This window comes from Monodelphis domestica, chromosome X, assembly GCF_027887165.1.
Source record: "Monodelphis domestica isolate mMonDom1 chromosome X, mMonDom1.pri, whole genome shotgun sequence".
Classification (NCBI taxonomy): Eukaryota; Metazoa; Chordata; class Mammalia; order Didelphimorphia; family Didelphidae; genus Monodelphis; species Monodelphis domestica.
The window spans coordinates 25,274,427-25,299,923 of record NC_077235.1 but is presented as its reverse complement, the minus strand read 5'-3'; the positions used below and the strand labels follow the sequence as shown (position 1 = coordinate 25,299,923).

The following is a 25,497-nucleotide window of genomic DNA, read 5'->3' as shown; positions in this document are numbered from 1 at the left end:
AGCTGTTCTCTGATGTGATCTTAGATTGTTATCAAGGAGGGTGTGAAGAAGTGCCCGGAAGGGAGGGAGTGAACTAAAGAAGTCACTGGCTTCCTTGCCTCTGGAACTGCTGGCTTAGTAGTGTCCAAAATAGTAGTGAATCGACCTGGATGACAGGGAATCAATCATTCAGTAACCCTTGCCTGGCAGTAATAGTCTATTGAGAGGCCCATATCTCTGGCAGCCAGAAGAATGAGCCACCTGGGAGCCCCCAGGCGGTCTGGTTTGGTTACTGCTTTTCACACTTGGATTTTCTTTAATTATGTCTTGTACTTAATATCATGTGTTCCAGCCTTTCTAGATAATTGAAGGCTGAGCTGATTAGCCATTGTTTTGTTGGTCATTTACCTAGAATGTATGAAACACTTCAAATGTGCCAGGTACTGTGCCCCAAGGATGTAAATGTAGGGAGACTCTTTGTGAGAAGAGGGTTTTCTTCCTTGAGCTTTTTATTGTGTGTGTGTGTGTGTGTGTGTGAGTGAGACAGAGACACAGAGAGAGACAAAGGGGGGGAAGAGGGAGAGGGAGAGATAAACTTGGATATAAACTTGTGTTTTTGTTTCTTTTTGCCTTTCCAGCTCCCTATTTATAATGCACCATCTCTCCATTCTAAGTACATTGAAGAGCAGCCTGGCCGCTTACAAACGGGCATTGCTTCCATCCGAACTACAGCCTGGCATTATGTTGGATGGTGCAAAGTAAGAACATTCTGTTAGTGATCCCTCTCCTAACACAAGAGCTCTAAAGTGCCTGGTTTGTGTTCTTGTCAATACAACAGTTCGAGTGTTTTCAGGTATTGCTTGGTGTGAATTTTTCCCACAAAAACATTTCTCCAGGTTGTCGTTTCTGAATCATTCCTGATCAGAGTAAGTCCCATGTTGCTCCCAGCTGGGCCTCGCCCTTCCAGCCTTTCTCCGCAGCCCTGTTGCTGAGCACTGACCGGAATGAGCAGCGTCAGCCAGACAGCCAGCCAGCGTCATAGTGCTCTTGGTATCAGTGTGATACTGTTGTCATTGAGTGACCTTGACGCCTGCATACTGACATCAGGATCAGTGTCACCATCACTCTAGCCATCCAGTCTTGCTCCCAGACCAGCCTGTATCCATTTATTTTTTTATTTTTGAGATTTTTTAAAGCACATTTTCTGTGATTCACATACCTGTGTGTGATATGAGTCTTGGAAAATTCCACGTTGTGGATTAAGGATGGGTCTGTGAATTTGTGGGGTGGGCTGTTTTTTTTTTAATATATATTAAAAAAATATGTATGTATTTCAGTGCCTTCGTTTCCTCGGTGATCCTGGGTTTTTTCTTTTCTTTTTCATGAAAACACGATTCTGAGAAGGGGTCTGTGGGCTTCGCTAGATTCACCAGGGTCTAAGATGCACACAAAAAGGTTTAGAACCCCTCCTCTAATTGGTCTTCCTGGTTTTCTAGGAGGACATTTTGTTATTTTTTATTCTGAGCTCGTCACGATCTTTTTTCTGACAGTACTGTTTGTCTTTTTAAGGAGGCTCAATACATTCTTAATAGTTTGATCTCAGGGAAAATGTCTTGACTAATTAAGGTCTGATTCACACACCTGAGGCTAATGCCAGCAGTCGGATGATTCAGGCGGAGGTCCCTGGAGACCAAATTTTCCTTAGTGTTCTCCAATTTGTCTTTAGTGAGGCAAATTGCTCCTGAGACATCCTTAAATTGCTACCATAGCTGTCACCCAACTCAAGAGCAAAAAGGACATTTAATGTTAGAAGGAATGGGCTGAGAGGCACTTTTGAAGACATTTCATTTTGCATGTAAACAACTTTGCTCTTAGAATTAAAAAAAACAAAAAACAAAAACGCCGCCTGGTCTTCTCACTGTTCGGGTGCTATCCTAGATGTTGGCTTTGAATTCCTACCTCTGCAGCCCGAGCATTTCAAAGCTTGGGGCATCGCGCCCCCTTGTGGTCAGGACTAATGATCCAGGGTTTCTATTCCACTTTAGATTGATTTGTATGAACTATCAGTAAAGACAAACAATCGAGGAGCATTTCATTTGTCTTTGAAGCCTACCATCACGATGCTTCTATAGTTTCACTTCTTTTTCTTTAGCTGCCACTACAGTGAATATGTGCCTCTTACGAGATAAAGGAGCTCTTCCCAGGGCTTGCTGATCTCCCATGTCTTCTTTTGTTCTTGTCGAAAACAGCACCTTAGGTTTCTTTCCCTCTGAAAGCTTCTTGGGTTGTTGCCATCAGAGCATCTGGTTAAAGAATTTGGGGAGTCAGAAGGCTTGGATTGCTTATAGTATTCTGTCATGTATGTACAGCATGAGCTTCAGTGGAGAACTTTGTGCATTAGCTAGTGAGGGGAAATGGTCACATCTCAGGGCGGCTGTATTCCAGGAGTCCAGGAGCCTTCTCCCTGCCCCGGATGCCTATTTTTTATGTTCGCTACCCTTAGGGAGGGAGAAAGAAAAGAGGAGTCGGTACCCCGCAGGGGTCAGCTCTCCCTCAGCCTGCCTGAAATACTACTAGGAGAGAATGGTTTTTTTGGTATTGGCACATTAGAAAGGAATTCAGGATAACTTTAGGAAGAGAGCTGAGGACTGTGAAGTAAGGCTGGGCTGACTAGGGTATTACACTGACTTGTCCTTTGCCCCAATGAATCACTTCTCTTGTCTCTCCCAGCAGCTTTCTGCCTAGAACCTTCAAGTCATGCTGCCCCATTAAATGACCCCAGTGTCCACTCTTCTTAGTTTTCAACACTCCAAGAGGGAGTCGTTCCTATCATCTCATGGAAAACCCAGTGCCCTCATCAGACACTCAGAGATACCAAGCTACTTCCTGAATTAGAAATCTTAGGGATCTACAGAGAATCCTCAGCAGCTTCTTCCTTTCCCCATTTCTAAGATTTTAGATAGAATTAGGAAAAGAAGTGGAACCATGATTTCTCTGACATTAAGAACTCCCTGGTGAGGAAACTCCCCGTACCAGTACAGGTTGGTACCTTCATTGTAATTTAGAACCGTAGAAATTTGCTTAGATCAGAGAACAAAATATCAGTCACTACCAAAACAATCCATGTCTCCAGACCACCTTTCGGTTAATTAAAAGTCATAAACTTCAGTGTTGATGGAGCTATGGAGAAATGGACACACCACACTGGAACCACTCCTAACAGAGCTAGGATTTGGCACTGTCCTTTGGCAATATACAGTAAGAGCAATGAAACCGTGTACTCATTTTGGTGCAGGTTTTGTCTATTAAGAGTAAACCCTAAGGATGCTATTGAAAGAAGGGGTAAATTTTTTATCTGTATGTAATTAGTAGGATAATTTGTAATAGCAATACACTGGGGAGAAAAAACCTAGAGTCTAATAGTTGGGGAATAGCTGAATACATTGTGCTATGTGAATACAATGAAATATTACTGCCCCTGAAACAGAATAATCATATATTCTCCAGCCATGTGATCTAGGATATCTGTAATTGTGGCAGCTTCTTCCACTATGTGGATCACAAACCTTGAAATGGAGGAGTTGGGTCTTTGGGAGTTGCCCATGTTCACATAGCTGACAAATGGGATTTGAACCCAAGTCTCCCTAATTCTAAGGCCAGTTCTCTATCCACTTTAGTATTCTGTCTCTCCAAATATCAGCAATAAAATCCTAAAAGATGCACAAAAGTCAAGTTTCTTTATCAAAAATCAACACAAGGACTTCTTTCTACAAGAGGCCTATCTTGATTTCCCCTAGCTGGAAGCCACTGGTCATTTTCCTATAGTACCTTGTTTTCATTTTTAATGCATCCAGTGTTTTTGTATACATGTATATAGGTATCCAAGCATGTGTGTGTGTGCATGTCATGTCCCTCATGAGGATGTAATCTTGAGGGCCGGATCTATTTCACTTCTGTCTTTATACCCCTATTGGCTAATATCATTCGCATTGTATAGTAGATGTCCAACATGGGATTGCTTTATTGATTGATTGGTTACTGTCTTGTAAAATATAAGTAGTGGAGGGTCGTGATTTTATGTTAGTCACTTTTTATTTTTGATATTCTATTTGAATGCTTTTGTTATTGGTCACAGATTTTAAAATAAGAATCTTTTCTACCTTGAACAAATCACTTGGTTTGGTGCCTTTGTTTCTCCTCCAGTAAAACAGAGAAGAGGCCTGCCACCAAGTAACGCTAACCATGTTCTTCCTGGCATTCCACTAAACAAGGCCTGTTCTTGTTTTTCAGTTATTCAGTCATATCTTACTCTTCGTGACCCCATGGACCATAACTATGAAGTTTTCTTGGCAAGAATACTAGAGTGGTTTACCACTTTTCCTTTTCCAGTGGAACCTTTTTACAAGCAATCAGAGGTTAAAGTGACTTGCCCAAGGTCACACATCTAGGAAGTATGAGGCTGTATTTAAACTCAGGTTGTCCTGACTGTAAGCCCAGTGCTCTTACTACTGAGCCATAGCTGCTTCTACTACTACTACTACTACTCCTCTATAACTACTGAGCTATAGCTGCCTCTGAACAAGGCCTAGGATTATATAATAAAAGATAATAGAGCGTGCATTGCTGAAGAGCTCTGAAATGAGGCAGTGAAGTCAGAACTTCTAGATTTGAGTCATAGCTGTACTGCTGATTAGCTTTGTAACCTCAGGCAAGTTGTTTGTCTGTACCTCAGTGCACTTATCTATAAAATGAAGAGATTTGACTAGATGATCTCTAAAGTTCCTTCTAGCTTTTTAATATTTCAGACAAGATTCTTGATTCAGCTAGGGTGAGTGCTCCCTCTGCAGTGCAGATGACTCCACTACACAAGCATACACATGTATCTGCCTTCTTAAATGGCTTCACGAGTTCATCTCCTTGTAACCAACCTTTTAGTGACGGAGTCACATTTAGCTAGGCCAGCCCTCAGACAGCACAGTTCATGATCTGGACTAGGCCCAGAGCCTTCCCAGTTTGGTAGGACCTGCTACCTCTGTTCTGCTGGCATAGCCTTCAAAAAAGACACCAGCATCACCTCCCCATGAAAACATGGCATCTGAGGAGGACTTCAATGCATGGAACTCACTATGTACTGAAGAGATCTTTGCCCTTCCCTCTTTTGATTTGTTGTTTTTTGCTCTTCCAGACTGTTATGTTGTTGATGCTCTGACCACGTAAATCAAATGGTTCATCTAAAGTGAACAGTAGCTCCCTTCTTAAAATTTTGTCCTTTTTGATAGTCTTCAATTTGATAAGTATTTATGTTTATGTATTACCTTGCGAGTTGCTCTTCGGTATTTATAGATATTTCAGGAAGAAAAATTATAAGTACTCTTATTTTTACTGCATGAGAAAAGAGAGCTTCAGGTACTTTCTGAAGGTTTATGACAAAAGCTACAAGTGGGAGCCTCAGTTCAGTACCCTGTTTATTAGTATTTCCCCTTTGATATGTTCAGTGGTTCCATTTGTCTGTTACCCCCTTGACTCCTGCTTCTCCCCCAAAAGCCTTCTTCCCAAATTCCTATTCACTTGCTTTATTTTTTATCTATTTTAAAAGATACCAATTATTTTGTGTCATTTTTTTAAAGACTCAAATGGCTAATATACTTTTTCCCTTTTTTATAGGGTATTTATGTTTGGATGAAAAATGGAATAATGGATACAGTTCAGTTTGGGAAAGGTAAATAAACTAGTCATAATTCAGAATTTTCTGGCAACTACATGAATCATAAGATTAAACTGAGAGAAAATATACTCAGTCACTTTTTCCTCTAGATAGACAAGAAGAAAATAAATAAGTCAGTAAACAGATCACCTATATTGGGGCTTGGTTCCTCTTTCTAGGTTGTTTATCAAAAGTCAAAAAAGAAATTGAGGACAACAATCCAGAGTTGGGGACTATTTAAAATAAAATACACTGTTCTAAAAAATTCATGAGAAATAAGTTGCAATTGTAAACTGCCAATTGAAAACTGTAATTATAGATTATTTCATTTTTATAAATAAAAAACTTCCAGGAAGTAATAACACATAAAATCAGTCTTTGAATATTAATGCCAGTGGATGACAGCAGTGGCAGAAGAGTGACACATCCAAAAGACATTTTTATTTGCCTTGGGAAGGTGTTATATGATTTTTGGCACAACAGATTCCCCTTCCATTTAATCATGCTTGGCTTAGGTTAACAGTCAGATGAGTTTGCATCCTCTGAACATAGGAGAAGACAACTTTGGAATTTAAATTCATTACAGATAATCTACAAAGTTAATGATCCACACAGAGTTATAAGTATAGGAATTAATTTAGAGTTATAGGCCAGCCTTAGCTCATGACCCCTAAGGAATGATTTGAATGTGTGATTTCCTTTGAATAGATTGCTAATGGCAATAGTCCATTGCTTTGATTTGGTAGAGTGGTTTAGTGGGAGAAATATGAGATTGGGTATCAGAGCACCTGGGATCCTAGCCCAGCTTTTTGCTATGTGTGACTTTGGGCAAGTCACATAACCTCTTCTGGTTTCATCTGGAAAAAGGACTTGGAGTAAAGTGTCTTCCAGTTCTAAATCTGTGATCTTATGCACCATTGTGGTCTGGACTTCCCATTATGTCCCTTCTCTCCATCTATACTTCTTAACCCATCCCTGCTTATTAGTTTCCTTTCAAGGCTAATGGTCACATTGAGGCAAGTCAGGCTGGGAAAACCATGTCAGACTGGGGTGAGCAGTGTCCCAGAGCCCTTCAGAGTCATTGAAAGGCCATCATTCCAGAATTGAGACTTCTTGCCTTTGCTCAAATTGAGGTCAAGGTTTAGGTGAATTGGAGAGATGAATAGACCAAGACCGTGCTTTTCTCTTTTTGGCATTTCTCTGCTCTGCTCATTTGAAGCTTTTCAATAAAGACCTGGGTTGCCCTCTTCACCTGTACATTTTGTGGCATCTGCTGAAGGCCAAGCAAGAGCTACAGCACATTCACAATCCGGATTTCACCCTACACTAATTTCCTTGGCCTGCTATATGAGATCTTGAAACATGAACAGCATCTGAAAACTAGCAGATAATGATGTCCTGTTTTCTTCATTTAATAAATGTCTCGTGCTTACCTCTTGAGTCCTGGCTAGATCTGTATTTTGGCTAGCCCCCTTAAAGAATGAAGTTTGGTTTGGGGTAGTGAAGGATTCTATTTAGTTTTGTGTGAAGACAATACAGGACAGTGACCTAGCATGTTTGCTAAATATTCCTCCTCTTCCCATGTTCCTCTCCATCTTGTAGCCATCAAGATTCCTAAGGCCTCTGTCCAGTCTTCCAACAAGTAGTCATGTGACAATGGACAAGGCACTTCCACCCTCTGAGCTTCGATTTCTTCATATGTAAAATGGTCCCTCACAGCTCTGGCGTTTTGTGCTTTTAGGACCCTTCTAGTGCTATTGGAGAATATGTTGAAAAGTACTTGCTCAGACTGTTAGTAGGTAGTTGGCTTTGGCCTTTCTGCATTATATTTTTACTGTAATATTGAGTTAAAGTATTTTCCACTAAATTGTCATTTTTTTTGTAATTTCTTGAGATACATATGTTTATCTGAAGAATCCACCTCAAGATTTTCTTCCCAAAGTTGGTGTGATTACAGCTTCAGGACTGCTAGGCTTGATTTCATCAAAAAACGGTAACTTTTGCTTCATTATCTCTTTCTTGTCAGTTTTTTTAAAAGGATTAACATTTTCATAAATTATAGACAAAATTATTTTTAAGAGTTTTTGTTCTAGACGTGCATGCTCCTAAAAAGATTATGGTATTTCAAATAACCTTTAAAGTTTATTAAATTTTCAAAATTTGTTCTTGTTATCTATTTTAAAGAAAGGATGATAGAGTCTTTTGAAACTAGAAGGTAGTCTTTTAGGAATTTCATGTTAATATGTACATGTAAACAGCTTAAATGTGAATGTTTATAATGATTTTCATTTAGAAATAATTATAAGCTATGGTCTACCTATATAGCAAGAAGGTTATATTCATAATTTGGTTGAAAAGTTAAAGACTTTTTGAAAGTAGCACATATTACTGTATTCCCTAGGTTATTCAACAAAGTAGCTCTGGCTCTTAGGATAAGGTTGTTGACTCCAAATAGGAGTTCCCTCCTTGCCAGAGTTGCTTTTGATATCTGGTAGGGAAGAAGAGGAAGGTATGAGTTATATTTCAGTCTTTGGGGCTGAAACAACAGAGAAAAGGCAAGCATATAAACAGACTCTATCTTAATTGCTATGAAAACATATATAGTCATTTATTGTAGCTAGAGTTGAGATTCAGGAGAGAAGAGCAAGAGACAGGAAATTCAAAGGCCACACTTGTACTTATCCTGTGGCCCAAGAGAGTAGTCAATAACCTGGTGTGGCGAGCACATTGGAGATTTGTTTGGTTTTGTTTTTGTTTTTGTTGTCAATTTTAAACATTATTCCTTGGATACAATAATCACATTATTTCCCTCCCTCCCCTATCCTCTCCCTTCCTGTAGCCAATGTGCAATTCCACTGGGTATTACATGTGACCTTGATCCAAACCTATTTACATGTTGGTGTTTGCACTGGGATGTTCACCCAGAGTCTACATCCCCAGCCATATCCCCTCGACCCATGTATTCCAGCAGTTCTTTTTCTTCAGTGTTTTTACTGTCACAGTTTTTACTCTGAATGTGGATAGTAGTTTTTCTCGTAGGTCCCTCCAGGTTGTTCAGGGTCATTGCATTGCCACTAATGGAGGAGTCCATTACGTTCGATTGTACCACAGTGTATCCGTCACTGTGTACAATGTTTTCCTGGTTTTGCTTCTCTCGCTCTGAATCACTTCCTGGAGGTTGTTCCAAACTCCATGGAATTCCTCCACTTTATTATTCCTTTGAGCCCAATTAGTATTCCATCACCAGCATATACCACAATTGTTCAGCCATTCCCCAATTGAAGATCATCCCCTCATTTTCTAATTTTTTGCCAACATTGGAGGTTTTTTGCATTCAGTACACCCCACACTACCCTACACCATCTGCACATAGTACATACGCTGTCTGTTTGAGCTGGTCAAACTGGAAGTAAGCTACTGATTCATGGTGGGAGAGAGAGTAGTAAGAGAAGACCAAAATCTTCCTTCTTGCCCATTGGAGAAATGCCTGCAAAGCCTTCCTATCACTATAGTTAAGCCAGGCATAGAAATCAACTTCTAAATCATTTACAATCTGAGGAGTCTCTTTTGTCTTCCCAATGTTAATTGCCTTTCTGCTGGCAAAGATTCCTAGCCTAGTTTAATATATAAAAACATTGATGACAAAGTTGATAAATTGTTTTTTCCATTTAGCTTGAGAGTTGAATGCAGTAAAGACTGGTCCTCAAGCCAAGGGAAATGAGCAAACTTTAAGTTACTCATCCCATGAGCTGCGTGGTGCTCTTGCAGATGGGGAGGGCCTTGGTACAAGTCCTGTCTCTAAAACGTACTGCTTATGTGACTTTGGCAAGCTGTCCTACCTCTGTGCTCTTCAGTTTGGACTTCAGGACTCGATGACCTCTGAAGGCACTTCCACTACAGTGTCCATGATCCTTTGATTTAGCTAATCACCTGGTGGCAGAGATTATATTCAATATGTTTATGACATCTCTGCAAGCCATTATTGCTAATAATAATGATGATAACAGCAACATTCATGTAACACCTTAAGGTTTGCAGAGCACTTTACAATTATTATCTCATTTGCTCTTCACAATGACTTTGTGAGGTAGGTGTTGTTATAATCTTCATTTTTCAGATGAGGAAACAGGAGCAAACCGAGCTTCGTATCTCGCCCAGGGTCACTCACAGCTGGTGTCGGAGGCCAGATTTGAGCTCAGGTGTTCCTGACTCTAGTCCAGCATTCTGCCCACCATATCACCTTGCTGTCGCTACCACAATGAAACAGCACACTTTGTTTCATTTCTAAACCTGGGAAAGGTTAGGGTTTACTAGTTGTGCTTCTTGGGCATTGCAGTGATGCCTCACTTTTAAAACAATGAATAAATAGAGCCAGGAAAAAAGCTGTGTTCAAACAGTCAGCAGCATGACTGTACAAACACTGCACATGATTGGAGCATGACAGCTGGGGGATGAGGGCCATGTATTAATTGAGTTGAATTCTTCAAGGATATTTCAGCTACCATCTTGATTCTCTGATTCCCATGGGCAATTTCTTATAGGATGTTGGCTGTGAAAGGAAGATGGGGAAAACATTGATGTTGTAGAAGCATCTGTTTGGAGTTAAATACTTTGTTTGGGTTCTACAGGCTCTAAATTTAAGAAAATTGCTTATCCATTGGGACTGACCACTTTAGGAGCATCTGTTTGCTACCCAGCTCAGGCGATAGTAATTACTAAGGTAAGTTCTTTTCATAGTGATGGTATCAACATTCTTATATTTGTTTAAACTCAAAGCTTTGCAAAATTTAAATGTTGTACCACACCTGCAGCCTTTAATTTACAGAGAGATAGAGTTGATATCAACAGTCGTGTGTTGGCATTAGTCACACAAAATCACATTAGCATCTCAGCATGATAAATACCACACTCTTAATTACATGACCATCAGAAGTGAACAGACAGGATGAATTTACTTAAATAAAATTAAACAATATAAATGCTCTTTTTTATATTAAGTTCAGTGACTGCATTTGAATTTATACAGAGGGGAGTGCTCCATTGTTAAATGCTATAAAATTAAAATTTTAATTAACAGAAAATTGCACCTGCTGGCAGCTGTTCAGTGCAGCATATTAACATAATGCTAGAAACAGCCAATTGATATTCAGCGGTGGCTTCTTAAGGCTTAAAAATATGTATGTGAGTGTGTGTGTGTGTGTTTGTGTGTGTGTGTATTTCAAGTCTAGAACACCATCTGGAATGAGGAAATCCTTTCCCTGAAAATCTCATTTCTGCCCTTTTGCAGTTTTTCTTGTCAGCTCAACTGGACAGCTGAATGGTTTCTTCTCATTTCAGTCCTTGCCATTCTGGGATTTGCTTTGTGCACACATGCTCTGGGTAGTTTATAGCTTGCTGAGGCTGGGAGGTTAGAGATCCCTAGGCTTTTTCTTTTTTCCATAACTACAAAGCATTTTCCTCCTGTTTTAAATAATACAGACTTCCTCAAAGAATATTCTCTATTTTTGCTTCTATTATTCTATTTATTATTATTATTTTTTATTTATTATTATATAGCTAAAATGCCTATTTTGTGGCAAGATGTTGGAAGGAGATCAAGGATAGATTGTGATACTTTGCCGTATGACCAAAACACAGTAATAGATAAGCAGACAAGTATTACTATAGCTAGATACGAGGCCAAAGAAAAACAAGCACTGAAGAGACTGCTTAGGAATTAGCTGGATTTTGCCACTGAATTCCCATAGGTTGATAACCCACATATTTCCTGTTTCACTTTGTCCTTCAGTTCATTTTCAGTCATGTCTGACTCTTTGTGACCTCGTTTGGGGTTTACTTGGCAAAGATTGGAGTGATTTACCACTTCCTTCTCTAGCTCATTTGACACATGAGGAAACTGTGACAAACAGGGTGAAGTGCCTTGCCCAAGGTCACACAGCTAGGAAGTATCTGAGGCCAGATTTGAACTCAGAAAGATGAGTCTTCCTGACTCTAGGCTTGGCACACTTTCTTTTGAATTTGTCCTTTATACTGCCAATGATTTATCAAAGTAGAGTATAATCAGAAGCTCTTCCAAGATGGACAAAAAGAAACTAATCATTTACCACTGTGACATTATGACTGGTTAGGTTCTGTTTTTTTGTTTGTTTGTTTGTTTTGGATATTCCCATGGTATTTCTTGAGAAGTTTCAGTGAAGAGAAACAAATTGTCCTTGAAAATGTTAGAAACATTGTGTAGTCAGTACTAATATTTCTAGAGCTCCATGCCCACATCTGAAAGCTGCTAAACATTTTGATAAATGACTTTGGCTTTGTCATGGAAGGAAATGCCACCTTTTGGAACCACCACATATGCGTTATTCCAGAAAAGCTATTATTGCTATTCTCTACCCCAAAAAAAAGTTTGACTCTAAATCCTGCTGTATCCTAATTAGGTTACTGGGGAAAAGGCCCATGCAACAAGCCAGCAGATTTATGAAGTGCTCGGGTCATGGTGGACAGAAAACTACACACAAAAAGGAGCTGAACTCAAAGAAGAAACTGAAGTAGGTTTCCAGCCAAAGGAAGTGCTTTATTCTACACTTGTTTTTGTACCTGAGAGAGGGGGTGGCAGATAGACATAACATTGTTGTTAACCTGAACTCGTTAAATGTTTCATTGTTTCAATGAAGTGATTCACTTACGGAGGAAAAATATCTTTTTGGTGAACAGCTTAGAAGAGAGATCAGACTTGAAACACCGACAAAGATGGCAGCAACAGGATCTAGCACATCTGCATTCAGCGTTGAGGTGGCAAGAAAACTAGAACCATCCTCAGGTGTGTTTGGAAACATTTAACTTGGCTCTGATTTGTCTTATCCTAAATCATTTCTGATGGTAGTAAGACAAGTGTCAGCTTGTCTTTGATAGGTTTGCTTCATAAATATTCTCTTTTTCCATAAATATTGTCTTTTTCCAGCCACTTCAGGGCTAGGACTGTGTTGTGTTTTTTATCTATGCACAGTAAAGGGTTGTGCAGCTATAGCTGGCTGACTAGCTGGATTGACTTCAGGAGTAGAGACAGTTACCGTTACTTTTAAAACTTTGGGTGGAGAGAGATGCTGTGGTATATGTGGAGAGAATTACACCTTTCCGGGCTTTATAAGTTTATAGTCCACGGAAAGTCTACCATGTAGAAGAAATAGCTTATGCTCATGTTGTGCGTTCCATTTCCTTCGTCCTATCGTTCTTCTTTATTTCTCTTTCCTTTCCCATTTTCCTTCCTTCAGATGCTAGGAGGAGTTTTAGCGCCAGACATTGGAAATGATAGCAACTGTTAACATCAGTGCCTTTCCAGGTGTTAGCATTTGGGAGGTTGATCTAAGAGGAATGATCAAGCCAACTGGGGAAGCGCGAGTGTGTTCATTGTGAAGAACACTGTTTGAAACAGTCATTGATTCAAAGTCTTTGATGTCTCTTTTTTCATTCCCTAACACATGAGAGATGCTATGCTAATTGATATATTCTGTCAAGCAGTAAAATCAAATTACGGTCAACTCTTAGGACAAGGGGCATTAAATTAATTTCAGCTTACATATTCAATAATTTAACCATAGGATCTGAGCTACTTTTGGTCACTCTTGTCTTCATCTGGGTTCTGGAGCCCTTCTCGAGTATATCCTATTTCTAGGGTGGTGGATAAGGTGATGATACCATGGAAACCATTTTATAGAGCTGCTGTTCAATGATTTTATCCACATCTATGGTGCCCACTCTCAACATGTCTAATCCAGAGTTGACTTCTTCCTCAATGGCATTAGAAATGAATGATATTATTTCTATTGTATCATTTACTTAAAAAAAATTGGAGAATTTCACAAAGGCTATTATTTTTAATTTTCTCATTTATTGAATTGACTCCTATCCATTTTACATACCAAAAATTAAACAATTTCTGGCTTTCTTAAGCTTATTTAGTAGTGAAGCCTGAAATCTGTCTGGTCTTTTCCCACTTAGATGCTTGGCTTTTTTTTCCTCTTTCATTCTGTGATAGGACAACTTAAAATCTTTTCCCTAGTTCTGTACTTAGCTTAGTTCTGTAATTTTTAAAATCTTTCTTCTTTTCTTAACTTTCCTTTTAAATAGTTTGTGTCTAAAGGGACTAAACCACTATGAGTTGCCTAAAAGCTTGATGTATATTTGGAAGGAAAAGTTAGACTTTCTTATGAGAGGAACAATAAAATGCATTCCAAATAAATACACATTGATTGAAGAATTGAGAGTCAATTCAAAAGAGATCTTTAAGCACTACCTGCTACATATCAGAGCACTAGGCCAGGCCCTGGAAAAGACAGCACGGTTTAGAGAATGTATAGTCCTCGTCTTCATGGAATTTAGAATCTAGTGGTAGGCTAAGATATGCATACACAAATGACACCATTTCATTCTGAGTCCATAAGGGAAGTATAAATAGTGTCACATGAGGTGGTAAGGGCAGAGTATCACTGACTTGGGGGGGGGGGGGGAGGACATGGAGGCTTTGCAGAATCGATAGCATTTGAGCCAAACTTTCTAAGATGGGTAGGATTTCAACAGGTAGAGAGAATTCCAAGCATAGGATAGGAAAGAGTATAGCCAAAGATGTATCTGTGGCGAGTGAGTACTCCAGTTTGACCAGAGCCAAATGTGCACAGGGTGGAGAACAGTATGCTATAGGGCTAGAATGGTAGGGTGATGCCAAATTGTGGAGCTTTTTGAATGTTAAGGAGAAGACTTGGTCAATTGGGAGCTACCCAGGATTTCTGAGCAGACCTTTTGCACCTTTGTGAGGGAAGCTCTTTGACTACTGTGGGGCCAGGAGAGGAAAGCAGAAGTAGTCCCTGAGTAGATGTGGGAGGTGAAGGAGAGAGAAGTCAAAGCTCATGCCAAGGTTTCAAACCTGGGAGATGAATGATACTACTGTCTAGGAGAGGAGCAGATTTGTTGAGGAAGATAATGAGCTCTGTTGGCCACCAGCTCCACCCCCCACCCCCCAGGTTCTAATAGTCTCACCTAAACTGAATGAGAAAGCCTCTAAAGAAGCTAGTTGGAGTTGAATCCGTCCGGGGGTGAGGGTGGGCGTGGGGGACAGAAATGTCCAAGAATAGTGAAACCATTAAGCAGGTAGTTAAGCGCCCAAGTGTATGAAGTACCTATCTGTTTACATTTGCTTTGAAGAGTTTCCTCCTTAACAAAACTGCAGCTTAATGCTTAGCTTTTGATTGTTACAGCAAATATTAGTGACTTGGAGGCAGCAAATACACATTAGTAGCTCAACTTATGATACTTAGGGACTGGGGCCTTTATAGAGAACTAGATGGTGAATTTGTTCCTATTTCAGGAGTGCTTTGTTTTGTGAAAAAGGAATGTTCTGGAAAAGTTGGATGGAAAACAAATTCAGATGCCCCAAATCCTCTCATTGACTTTCACTGTAAAGTAGGATTTTCTTTAAAGGGAGGAAGAGGAAAATGGGCCCCCAAAATGGGGGAACATAAATACCTTCCCAGTAAAATGAAGTCCCTACAAGTCAATGCAAAGAAGCCAGGGTTATGTTTATGTTGGGGAGAGGGAGTTGAATATCTCGGGCAGAAGTTGCCTGGACTAACCCCTCCACCCCCACCCCTGGGAAGTTGCAAAGTTATTCGACTTTCATCATCCCCATCCTGATATTGTGCATCTCTTCAGCCACTAGTTTCTAGCACTTTGTGGATTCTATTGACACCAAGAAATACGATTTTGCTGAGCTGATTCCATAAATTCCTGCTACCACAAACCTAATAATAAAGTTTTACTAAATAAACGCCCACCCCCAGGAATCTTGAAAAGCTTTGTCATTAGGTATTGTATATCAGCGCTGTCCCTACCTTAAGCATTTCTGTATAACAAGGTATACCTGTAGCAAATGCCATCTGACTTCTTACACTTTCTCATTTTAATGCTTTAGCAGGTGCTGTTACAGCCACACAGTTTAAGGCTGACCCCAAGCTCATGGATCACGGTCAGTCCAATCCCGAAGATGTAGATATGTACAGCACTAGAAGTTGAAATAAACTGCATACAGATCTTCAAGAAATAGAAAGCTTGGCAAATGACAAAATAACAATGGAAAGATCCTATAACTGTGCCCCATAGGCTATATAGTTTAATCAGGTGTTTTCTTAAATTTTCATTCAAAAATTCATACACAGTTCACTAACTCATCAACCAGACAGACTCTGAAAGCAATCTAAGCAATACTCGGTGATTGACATCAGAGTTGAAGTTGGTGTCATCGGGATGCATTTGATGCCATACAGTGGAGCTCACTTTACACAGAAGACAGAATAAAGACATAAGCATCACAGAGTCTTTGACATTTTAAATATATCTCTCATGTAGCTGCCCTCTTAATATGTCAGCTAAGCAAGAATCCTGGGTAAATGTTTTCTTTCATTTTACACTTTGGAGGTTTGGAGCCAAATGTTCACATTAAAGTACTAGGACTTGATGTTGGCATTTTCAACCATCTTTAAATGTCAGAAACCATCTCTGGCTGCTGCATTTGTCTAATATATTGCGTTTCTTTAATATATATTTAAGCACCAAGAACAAATCTTTTCAACATCCTTTATTATTACAAGTAATTGAAATAAAATAAATTTGTGTGACATCTTTGTACAATTTTATTTAACTTGATACCAACCTCATATTGGGCTTAATACCCATGGTTAAGAAAAGTTATCAGCTCAGCTCTTGAAGCCCACGAGGGCTTATTAGGTAACTGGGTTCTTAAAGGCTATGTCACTGGAATGCAGACTCTAGCAGGTTCTGCCAAGCGGGAAAGTTGTCATGTAGGAGCTCCTGAGATGGACTGTCTTCCAGTGACCATCCTGGCTGAGTTTGAAACAGTTCATCACTAGAGTTGGCCAACCAAGTGATGACTATTACAGCCACAGCCACTCCTGAAGACCATCTCCTATGGAACGGTGGGGATGTGATCCCACATGGGTAGGGAGAATAGTGATACCAGTGAAATCACGGATTTTATGAAATGTCATCACAAGACTTTTCCAAGACCAAGTGAGGAAATACAAGCATGGTAGTGGGATTGTCCAAAGGAGAGATTTGGGCAGTAGAGAAGGAGGAGAATTCTAACTTCAGGAGATCTGCTGTTGGAACCGCCCACCATCAAGCTTACTGTTCCCTCTCTGAAGGGAGCAGCTACAAGCCTGAACAGGAGAAAGACTTTGGTATGTAAGTGGTGATAATAGGCGTCATATAGCCTTCCCAGACATATATAGCACTATTCTCTCTGATAATAAGGAACTAAATACCTTGCTTCTGATGTGTGTTTACATGCATCTTCAAATCCAAATCATTTACTCCTTCCTCACTCATAAGACCAGGATGGTTATGTACTACTTCTTTTTTTAACACTGAGATACAGTGAAATGTACTGTGATTTAATGAAAAGGATGTTTAAAACTAACTTCTTAAAAACTGATTTAAAACCTTTGATGAGCTTCATAAGTTTTGAGGGCATTATAAAATTTTCATTACACTTAAGTAGATAAATGTAGATCTAGAATAGAAAAACAAACATAAATTCATCATTTTGTGATTGTTTCCTTCTTGCATTCTTTTCCCTTCACATCTCCACAGTAAATTAAATACTTTGTGGTGCAGCCTCTAATTTCTCTAATTCAGTTTGCATTCCCTTTTGCCCTTTTGTCTTCTTTCTTCTGCTTTGAATCTTCTCTTCACACTGCTCCCTTTTTCTCTTGGCATGCGTCCTAGGCCGGGGGTGACAGTCAAGTCTCCACTGTTCTCCATCAGGATTGAAGGTGTCAGCTCAATGAGGGTTTATCCATCATGGGAGGCTGGTCCAAAATGTAAGGGCAGAATGTACTAGTGTCTTGGGGAGACTGTGCATTGATGGAGTTTTCATGGTTAGTGTGTGAGGCTATTTGCTTGGCCCATGCTTTTTTTATAAGGACTTTACCCAGAGAATTGTGTGTTTTGAGGAAAAGGCTCTTAATGACTTGGTATCGGTGCCAGAAAAGAGACCAAAATATTCTTCGGTGTGATAAAATTGTGTTGATCTTGCACCAGTTCAGTAGACCTTCATGTCATTCAGCACCACTGTGGTGAATTGACTTGCCTTAAAATAGAGAGGGAGAGCTAAAAAGTGAATTTTCTGTGCACAGTAAGTAAGTAAGACAACATTGTGCTGTTTCCATTTGCTTCTTCCAATTAGCCTCTGCTGCCAGGAGCACTTTTCCCATATTTGTAATGCCACAAAGGAGGAAATTTCTAGCCTTTACTTTCCCATGACTGCCTTATATCATTCTCCCAGCTCACTTGAGCAGCCTGTCTTGCTCCATATACATCTATGCTTCTCTGGCCTCCTACCTTGCCCCTGCCTGCCTTTGTACATCTTCCATGAGGCACATACACATGGGTCTTAAACTCGGTGGGAAGGGGGGTGGCCTCATGAAGTGTATTTGAAAAAAAATTAAATGGCAAGGTTTGGGAGTAAAAGGAGTAATGCCTTCTGGAATTCTTAGCAATTGAGGAAGTTAGAGGTGTGCCTCAACTCTTGAGATTTGTATGTTTGTTTTTTTGTGCAAAATTAGGGTTCTAGGGCAAATATTTAAAAACCATCGGTTCGGAAGTCCACTTAACAGGTCTAATACACCTGAGGAGAAGAGGTGTTACTATGCTGGATATGAAAAATGAAAACTTACCTGGTCTCTGTTTCCCTAAAACAGTTGTAAATGCCTGAAGAATATAGTCTAGCTGCATTGTAGTTAGTTGAGTGTCTATGGCTATGTTAAAATTTTGTCTTAAAACTCTTCTGTGAAATGGTATCTGGAGATTAAAGGCTCACAGGCACTGCTGCAGGGGTCAGAGAACCTTTGGGGGCGCCATTCCTGTAATTCCTTTCAGCATAAGGGATTTCTATCCTGTGAACTCTGCTAATGCAAATGAGCCCAGGTGTGTGTTTGGTTCAGAAGTTGGCCTTGATCTTCCTGTGTCTCCTCTTCCCAAAGCTATCCTCCTTTGAATGATGGGCCTCTGACTCCACATCCTGGAAAATCATGTTAAAATATGCAGAGCAGTCTTCCTCTCCCTCCTTCCCCCACCCCCATCTCACTTACCATTTGGGATTTCTCCTCTTTTTCTACTAGGAACAGTTTTAATCCACCAAAATGTATTACAGTAAAGAAGCTTAAGTAGAAAACGAATGAACTTGATTTAAAGGTGGAAATCTAGTTTCCCCAAAATTTTATCTAGTAAGATAGTTATTATTGAGTAAATTGTTTCTGCTTTGGTTGTAGCTGAAAAAATGAAATTATGTGCCAGGCACTAAAATTTTGTGTGTACTTGAAGCAATTTAGTTTTAAAATCTTAAGTAATGCTATGAGAAAAAGTGAGCCTAGCCTCTTTACCACATAATACCACCTTAAAATGGGGAATGTGGATTGGGATTCAACTCACAAGTTACATTGTAGGAAATTACTTCACATTTCTATCTCCATCTAGCCAGGGTCTGGAATAATAGCTTAGAAACCATTTGATTGAAGTTTTGTGCCTTAATTTCATTCAGAAATTTTGTAAACAAACCAGTCCTGAATTTAGGTTCATATATCCCATGTCAGAGTGAAAAGACAGAAATGTTGCAAATTGTAGAATATGGTGTTAGGTCTGGCATCATATTAGGTAGGGTGCTTGCTAGGCCTGGAGTTAGGAAGACGGCCTGAGTCTAAATTCAGCCTCAGATACTTACTAGCTATGTGACCCTGAACAAGTCTTTTAACCTTTGTGTATACCTCGGGGGCCTCAACTGTTACATGGCAATATTACTAGCACCTTCCCAGAGTTGTGAGATCAGATGAAAGACTATTTGTAAAAAGCATTTAGCACAATGCCTGGTACACAGTTGTTTCCCTTATTCCCTACCTCCTTTCCTTCCCCATCCTTGTAGATGCAGTAGTTTAGAGGACCTTATACAGAGAGTCAGAAGCCATTCCGGATGAACTTAACCATTGTTCGGATCTCTTAGGGACCAGAGAAGCATTTAGTAGCTGGGAGCTAGACAGTGGGCTTCTGGGTTCTAGCTAGGGTGTACTGAACCAGTTAGTTGTCACTTATGGTAGTGAATTTATAAAGAGAGTTCATTCAAGCCAAACCTTGCTTTGATCTTTAGAGAAATAACTACCTTGGTTTACTTGATTCATCCTTTTTGTTTGATTAATTCTAAAGACCCCCTGCAGTCTAGAAGGTTCATAGGACTTGGAGAGCATTTAGTCTATTCAACCCTCATTTTAGAGGACAAAACTAAGGCCTAGTGCTTCTGACTTCAAATGCGGTGCTCTTGGGAAAGGATGTCTCAAATTGCTCTCTTCTAAACCAAAATATCTCTAATTACCACCTCAAATTTGTATCGGGGAAGTGAAAGGCATACAGAGAGCAAACTAGAGAGAGAAAACTCCCCCATATCCTACAGGGGAAGTCCTGAGGCAGGTCTTCAAGGACAGCTTCATTGTTCAGTTTGAATTTCAAGTGTATATAAAATAGACATTTGTGTGACTGTCGACAGGCAGACAGAACGAGAAAACCACAAAACAAATAGAAGCGATTGTTAGATGAAGATAACCAAAAGTTTACTGTGTTTCACCAACTGTTTAAGCAGGGGGTCTATGTAAAGTCTCAAACTAGAGGCCGGGGATATGCTGTACCTAGTACACCTAAGTCAACAAGGTGACAGTTTAGAACTTGGAATGACAGTTTGGAAGCACTTTCAGTCTTCATTAGCCATTTTTAAGAGCTCTTTTCTTTCAAACCGGAACAGATGCCAACCTTCCCTAGTGGTTAAGTCCAGGGCCCCCCGCCTGGTGTAGTATTCTGTAGATGTCTGGTTCCATATGACTACAAGGAAGTTCATGCAGCTGCAGCGGTTCGTAATTGCTATCTGTTTAAAAAAACAAAGACTGGGCATTCTTATTTTCTAAATGGATTAGCAGATTCATTCCTTCATTCAGAGAGTGCCCTCTATACTCAAGAGGCCTTGGTGCACATCTAATTCTACGTAAGGACTCTTCCAAGATTTCTCTCTTAAAACATTTCATATCTGTAGAATGGATAATTCCATTGTTTTGAGTTTTGCAACCCTTCAGTTTAACAACCCCCAAAATAGTGCCATTCATTAGGTTTTCTACAAGTCCTACTGATTTTTTGTATAATTGTGGCATAAAATAGCTCACACTCATAATGCTGTTCTTCCATCTTTAGCATGGAACTTCACCCTGGAGGTGAAATCACTTGTAGTTAACTAACAAAAATATCATTGGATGACCTGCCTTCTGGTCAGTTCTCTTTTACAGCTATGATATAATGAAGCCTCTATAAATAAATATAATTGTAATAAATAATTGGCATTTATATATCATTCTAAGGACTATAAGCAAAGCACTATACACGGATAATCTCATTAATCCTCAAAACACCTCTGTGAGGTAGGTGCTGTTATCCCCATTTTACAGACAAGGAAACCAAGGCTGAGAGGTTAAGTGACTTGCCCAGAGTCACATTCCTAAGTCTCTTAAGGCAAGATTTGAACCCAGGTCTTCCCGTCTGCAAGACCAGGATATTTCTGAATGTAAAACCAATTTGTTTAAACTAAAATTTACACAGTATTCCTTGATGTTAATAGCTGATCTCCACATAGAGCTTTATATACTTTTTATATTCCTTTTGATTTTCTCAACAACTATGTGAAGTAGGTCCTGTAAGCATTAACACTATTTTGCAGATCAGAAAACTGCAGCTCAAAGAGTTGAAAAGTTGGCCCAGGCACAGAGCTAAAGTACTAGTGGGCCAGATTTGAATACAGGTCCCTCCTGACTCCCAAGCCTAGGACCCTTTCACACACAACTACTCTGCTTCTATATTTTGGTCTGTTTAACTTTCTGGATGAATTAGTTAATCCAATTTTACATAATTCTAAAGACTATGTGGAATGTTTAAAGATAAACAGATAACATTTAAGTTACAAATGCTAGTTATGAGTAATACAAACCTGGCTTAGTTTCTTCAAAATTTCGGACCCAATACCTAAACCTTTAAAATAGAGAATGCAAAAATGAGAACAGCAGAAAAAGTAGCCCCAAATACTAATTCATGCGTGGGTACTAGTTACAAATACAAGAGCTTCACAGACACAAGTTGCCCTATGGATTTCATATTTGGAAAAGAAATTTGGTTTGTTGGACCTTTTAAAAAGATCAGTAATAACTATTTCTTCCTTCCCCCTTTAAAGACAAGCATATATCTCATCTACTACTCTCAACTCACCAGTGAAGGAAGGATACTATTTCTCTGAAAGGAAAATATGTTGTAATAGCCTACCCAACTTGAACCTTGAAGAGGAAACAGTAAGTCATTTAGCCCTTCTATCTTATTATCAGTTCCGAGGCAGATGGGCAGTAAGGGATGGGCAATAAAGGTTAAGTGACTTGTCAGGGGTCACACAGCTAGGAAGTGTCAGAGGAAAGACTTGAACCCAGGATCTCCCAACTCCAGGCCTGATGCTCTATCCACTGAACTACCTAACTGCTCCCAAGTTAAATATTTTAAGTCCAAATGTAAAAAAATAAAATGAAGAATTGAGACAAACTTTTTGAGTTAATAACCTGATGGTTTCATTGATGGAGAGAACAGGGTACTGGTGAAAAACCTCTACCAATGTAGATAGATCTGCATTTCTTCTACAACTTGGACTCTTAGTTGGGGCTGGGGAGAGGGGTTAACCCTAGGCACTGAAAAGTTAAATGATGGGCCCATGGTCACGTAGCCAATATGTGTCAGAGGCATGACTTTACCCCATGTCTTCCCATCTCTTACAAGCACTCTATCCATTATACCCCAGTGCTTCTCAAAGCACAGTTGTGGTTCACTAACATTCTGTATGTTAATGTATAAATGATATTCCTGATTCCTAAACCTAAAGTAGAGTTTTATACTTAAAAGTGTCCAGATTTATCACCCAGTCCAGAACCTGGTGGCCATTATCTACTGACCCTCCCTCCCTCCATGCCATTCTCCTTCCTTCTAAAGTAAGTTCTCCCAACTCCTACCCTGATGATTATCAGGCAACTTCAATATTAATAATGATTTTCCTTCAAGTATCCTAAATCATCAGTTTCTAAATCCCTTTGGTTCCCATAACTCAGTGCTCCATTTCACCTCAGTTATATCTTGCTGTCATCTACAAGCATTCCAACTTTTGTGTTTGTGAACTCTGAAATCCTTTGATCTGATTTATCATAACCCAATTTTTTCATTCCACCGTTCCCTATTCCTCATAACTTCTAACCCCATTTTTGACCTCCCCAGAACCTCCAGTACTCCTGTCCATCAGCCCCCATTCTTCTACTGGCTGTACTGTCCTTTCCTAATTTTGACACCTTAGTGAACGAGTTCAGGTCTCCACTATCCTCACAGCTGAATCCCTTGCCTCTTTGTCCTGTTGCCACTCATGTCACACTGAGACTCAGTCCTTTTTACTTTCAAGCGTCCACCTCCCTTGATCTTGTTGACATTGTGCTGAATTGAGCTGATGGAAGTCATAAAACCATGATAATCCATTACAGATTGATGTCCTCTAATTTCAACTAGCCTCTCCCTGCATCAAAAGCAGTTAGTCCTTCTGTTCCTTTCTGATCAGTTCTCTAGTCCACTAGCCACAACAGCTGTTCTAACTCTCATCTCTCCTCAAACTTCTCACAGCACCCTTCTCTCTCTCCCCCTAGTAAAGACCTTACTACCTGCCTGACCAAAAAAAATTGAGGTCATTTGTTATGAGCTCCTCCTCCCTTCATCTCATCACTCAAAGGTCTTCCCTCACAATTTCCTTCACCCATCTTGGATGAAGAGGAATCCTTTCTTCTTGCCAAGGCAAACTGTGTGCACCCTTGCTCTCATCCTTCCTATCTTCTCCAATAGATTACCTCCACTATCCTCATTTTCTTACTAATTTTCATCCTGTCTCTGTTACTTGGTTCCTCTCCTGCTGGCCACAAACATGTTCATGGCCCCCCTATACTTAAAAAATATACCCTCACTTGTTCAAACCTCCTGTCTCTCCTTCACATCCTATATCACATCTTCCCGTCTTGTCTAAACTTTAAGAAGGCTGCCTACACCAGGTGGCTCCACTGTCCAAACCCTCTACTTCTGACTTCCAACATTGAATTGAAACTGCTTTCTTCAAAGTTGGCAGGGAAGGACAGAGCCAGAATGGTGGCTTAGTAGCAGCAAAAACTGGAACCACTCCAACAATTGGAAGAATTCTTCCAAATCAACCTTAAAATAGTGCCTCAAAATGACTGAAGTCACAGAACCAACAAGGAGACAGAGTGAGGGGGCTCTCTTGCAAAAAACAACTTGAAAGGTAGGCAGAGAGAGTAGATTTTCACAGAATAAAGGGGAACCATTAGTAAAATTGCACACAGAAGAGTGCAGGCCAGCCACCCCCCTACCTAATGTGCCAGGTTCTGAGCCTGGGCATAGGCCAGCTTTGGGATCCCGGGGCCTTGCCTAAGCCAACAGCAAAGGCCCTACATCTACCCCTTGAAGTTAACACTTGGCCCTTTCAAACCTACAGTTAAGCCCCTAGCCCCAGGACAAAATAGCTCATCGTGCTTTTAAGTTCTACAAGCCACCAGCAGAGAAAACAGAATTAGTAGTTTTCAGAATTGCCAGCCCACAGGCAAAAAAAAGGCTAGGAAAATGAGCAAGTAGTAAGAGAAACACCTAACCATAGAAAATTTTTATGGTGACAAAGAAGATAAAGGCACTGATTCAGTAGGGAACAGTGAGATCAAAGCAGCCACATGCACAACTTAAAAGAAAAATGAGAATTAGTCTCAGGCACTGGAAGAGCTCAAAAAGAAATTCAAAAATCAAATAAGAGATGCAGAAGAAAAATGGGAGAGGGAGAATGAAAGTGTAAAAAGAAAATAGCTTAAAAAGCAAAATTTGTCAGGTGGAAAAAGAGGCACAAAAATCCATTTTAAGAAAAGAGGGTTTTTTAAAAAATAAACAATTGACCTACTGGCAAAAGAGTTTTTAAAATCCAGTGAAGAAAAGAGTTCCATGAAAAGTAGAATTGATCGACTGGAAAAAAAAAAAAACTTTTTTAAAAAATCCAATAAAAAAAGAGTTCCAAGAAAAGTAGTAGAATGGATCAATTGGAAAAGGAGGATCAAAAGGTCATGGAAGAAAATCAGTCTTTAAAATTTAGAATTAGGTAGATAGATGCTAATAACTTCATGAAACATCAAGAAACAATAAAATCAAATCAAAAGAATGCAGAATAAAAGAAAATATGAAATATCTCTTTGAAAAAAACAACTGAACTCAAAAATAGATCCAGGAGAGACAATCTTAAGAATTATTGGACCACCTAAAAGTCATGATCAAAACAGGGGGAAAAAAAGCCTAGACATATTATAAAAAATTATCAGTTAGCAATGACCACTTAATTGTGTGGTCTAATTGCCTTTTCTCATTCCTCATTCTTAGCCTCTCTGGTGCTTTTAATGCTATTAATAACTCTCTCCTCCTGGCTATTCTCTGCTCTCTAGATTTTCATGGAACTGCTCTCTTGTGGTTCTAGTTGTTTGATTGTTCCTCATTCTCCTTTGCTGAATATTCATCCTTGTCACACCCGCTAATTGTAAATGTCCCAAGGGCTCTGTCCTGGGCCCTCTTCTATTTTTTCTTTACATTGTCTCACCTGGTGATCTTGTCAG

At 39.7% G+C, this 25,497-nt stretch overlaps 3 protein-coding genes across 8 annotated transcripts in view; 2 read left to right on the top strand and 1 right to left on the bottom strand.

Annotated features, from left to right (window-relative positions):
* The window catches only part of APOOL (apolipoprotein O like), an 82,766-nt gene extending 66,419 nt beyond the window's left edge, over window positions 1–16,347 (top strand). For 3 of the 5 annotated variants that reach the window (XM_007507405.2, XM_056808977.1, XM_007507404.3), the window contains 7 exons: window positions 618–737; window positions 5,644–5,698; window positions 7,578–7,676; window positions 10,312–10,403; window positions 12,118–12,228; window positions 12,395–12,500; window positions 15,645–16,347. In XM_007507405.2, coding sequence (XP_007507467.1) covers window positions 618–737; window positions 5,644–5,698; window positions 7,578–7,676; window positions 10,312–10,403; window positions 12,118–12,228; window positions 12,395–12,500; window positions 15,645–15,745 — 684 coding nt within the window. In that variant the 3' untranslated portion in view covers window positions 15,746–16,347. The remainder of the gene's footprint in view (window positions 1–617; window positions 738–5,643; window positions 5,699–7,577; window positions 7,677–10,311; window positions 10,404–12,117; window positions 12,229–12,394; window positions 12,501–15,644) is intronic. The other 2 variants (XM_056808978.1, XM_001371250.5) reach the window with 1 other exon arrangement.
* Window positions 12,395–25,497, top strand: part of LOC100617106 (probable ATP-dependent RNA helicase DDX53) — a 59,094-nt gene continuing 45,991 nt past the window's right edge. Inside the window, exon 1 of the mRNA XM_003342289.4 lies at window positions 12,395–12,500. The gene's annotated coding sequence lies outside the window, so the exon portion shown is untranslated. The remainder of the gene's footprint in view (window positions 12,501–25,497) is intronic.
* The window catches only part of SATL1 (spermidine/spermine N1-acetyl transferase like 1), a 37,347-nt gene continuing 32,171 nt past the window's right edge, over window positions 20,322–25,497 (bottom strand). For both annotated transcript variants that reach the window (XM_007507408.3, XM_007507406.3), the window contains exons 5-6: window positions 21,762–21,802; window positions 20,322–20,654 (exon numbers count right to left, since the gene is read on the bottom strand). In XM_007507408.3, the coding sequence (XP_007507470.2) occupies window positions 20,484–20,654; window positions 21,762–21,802 (212 nt within the window). In that variant the 3' untranslated portion in view covers window positions 20,322–20,483. The remainder of the gene's footprint in view (window positions 20,655–21,761; window positions 21,803–25,497) is intronic.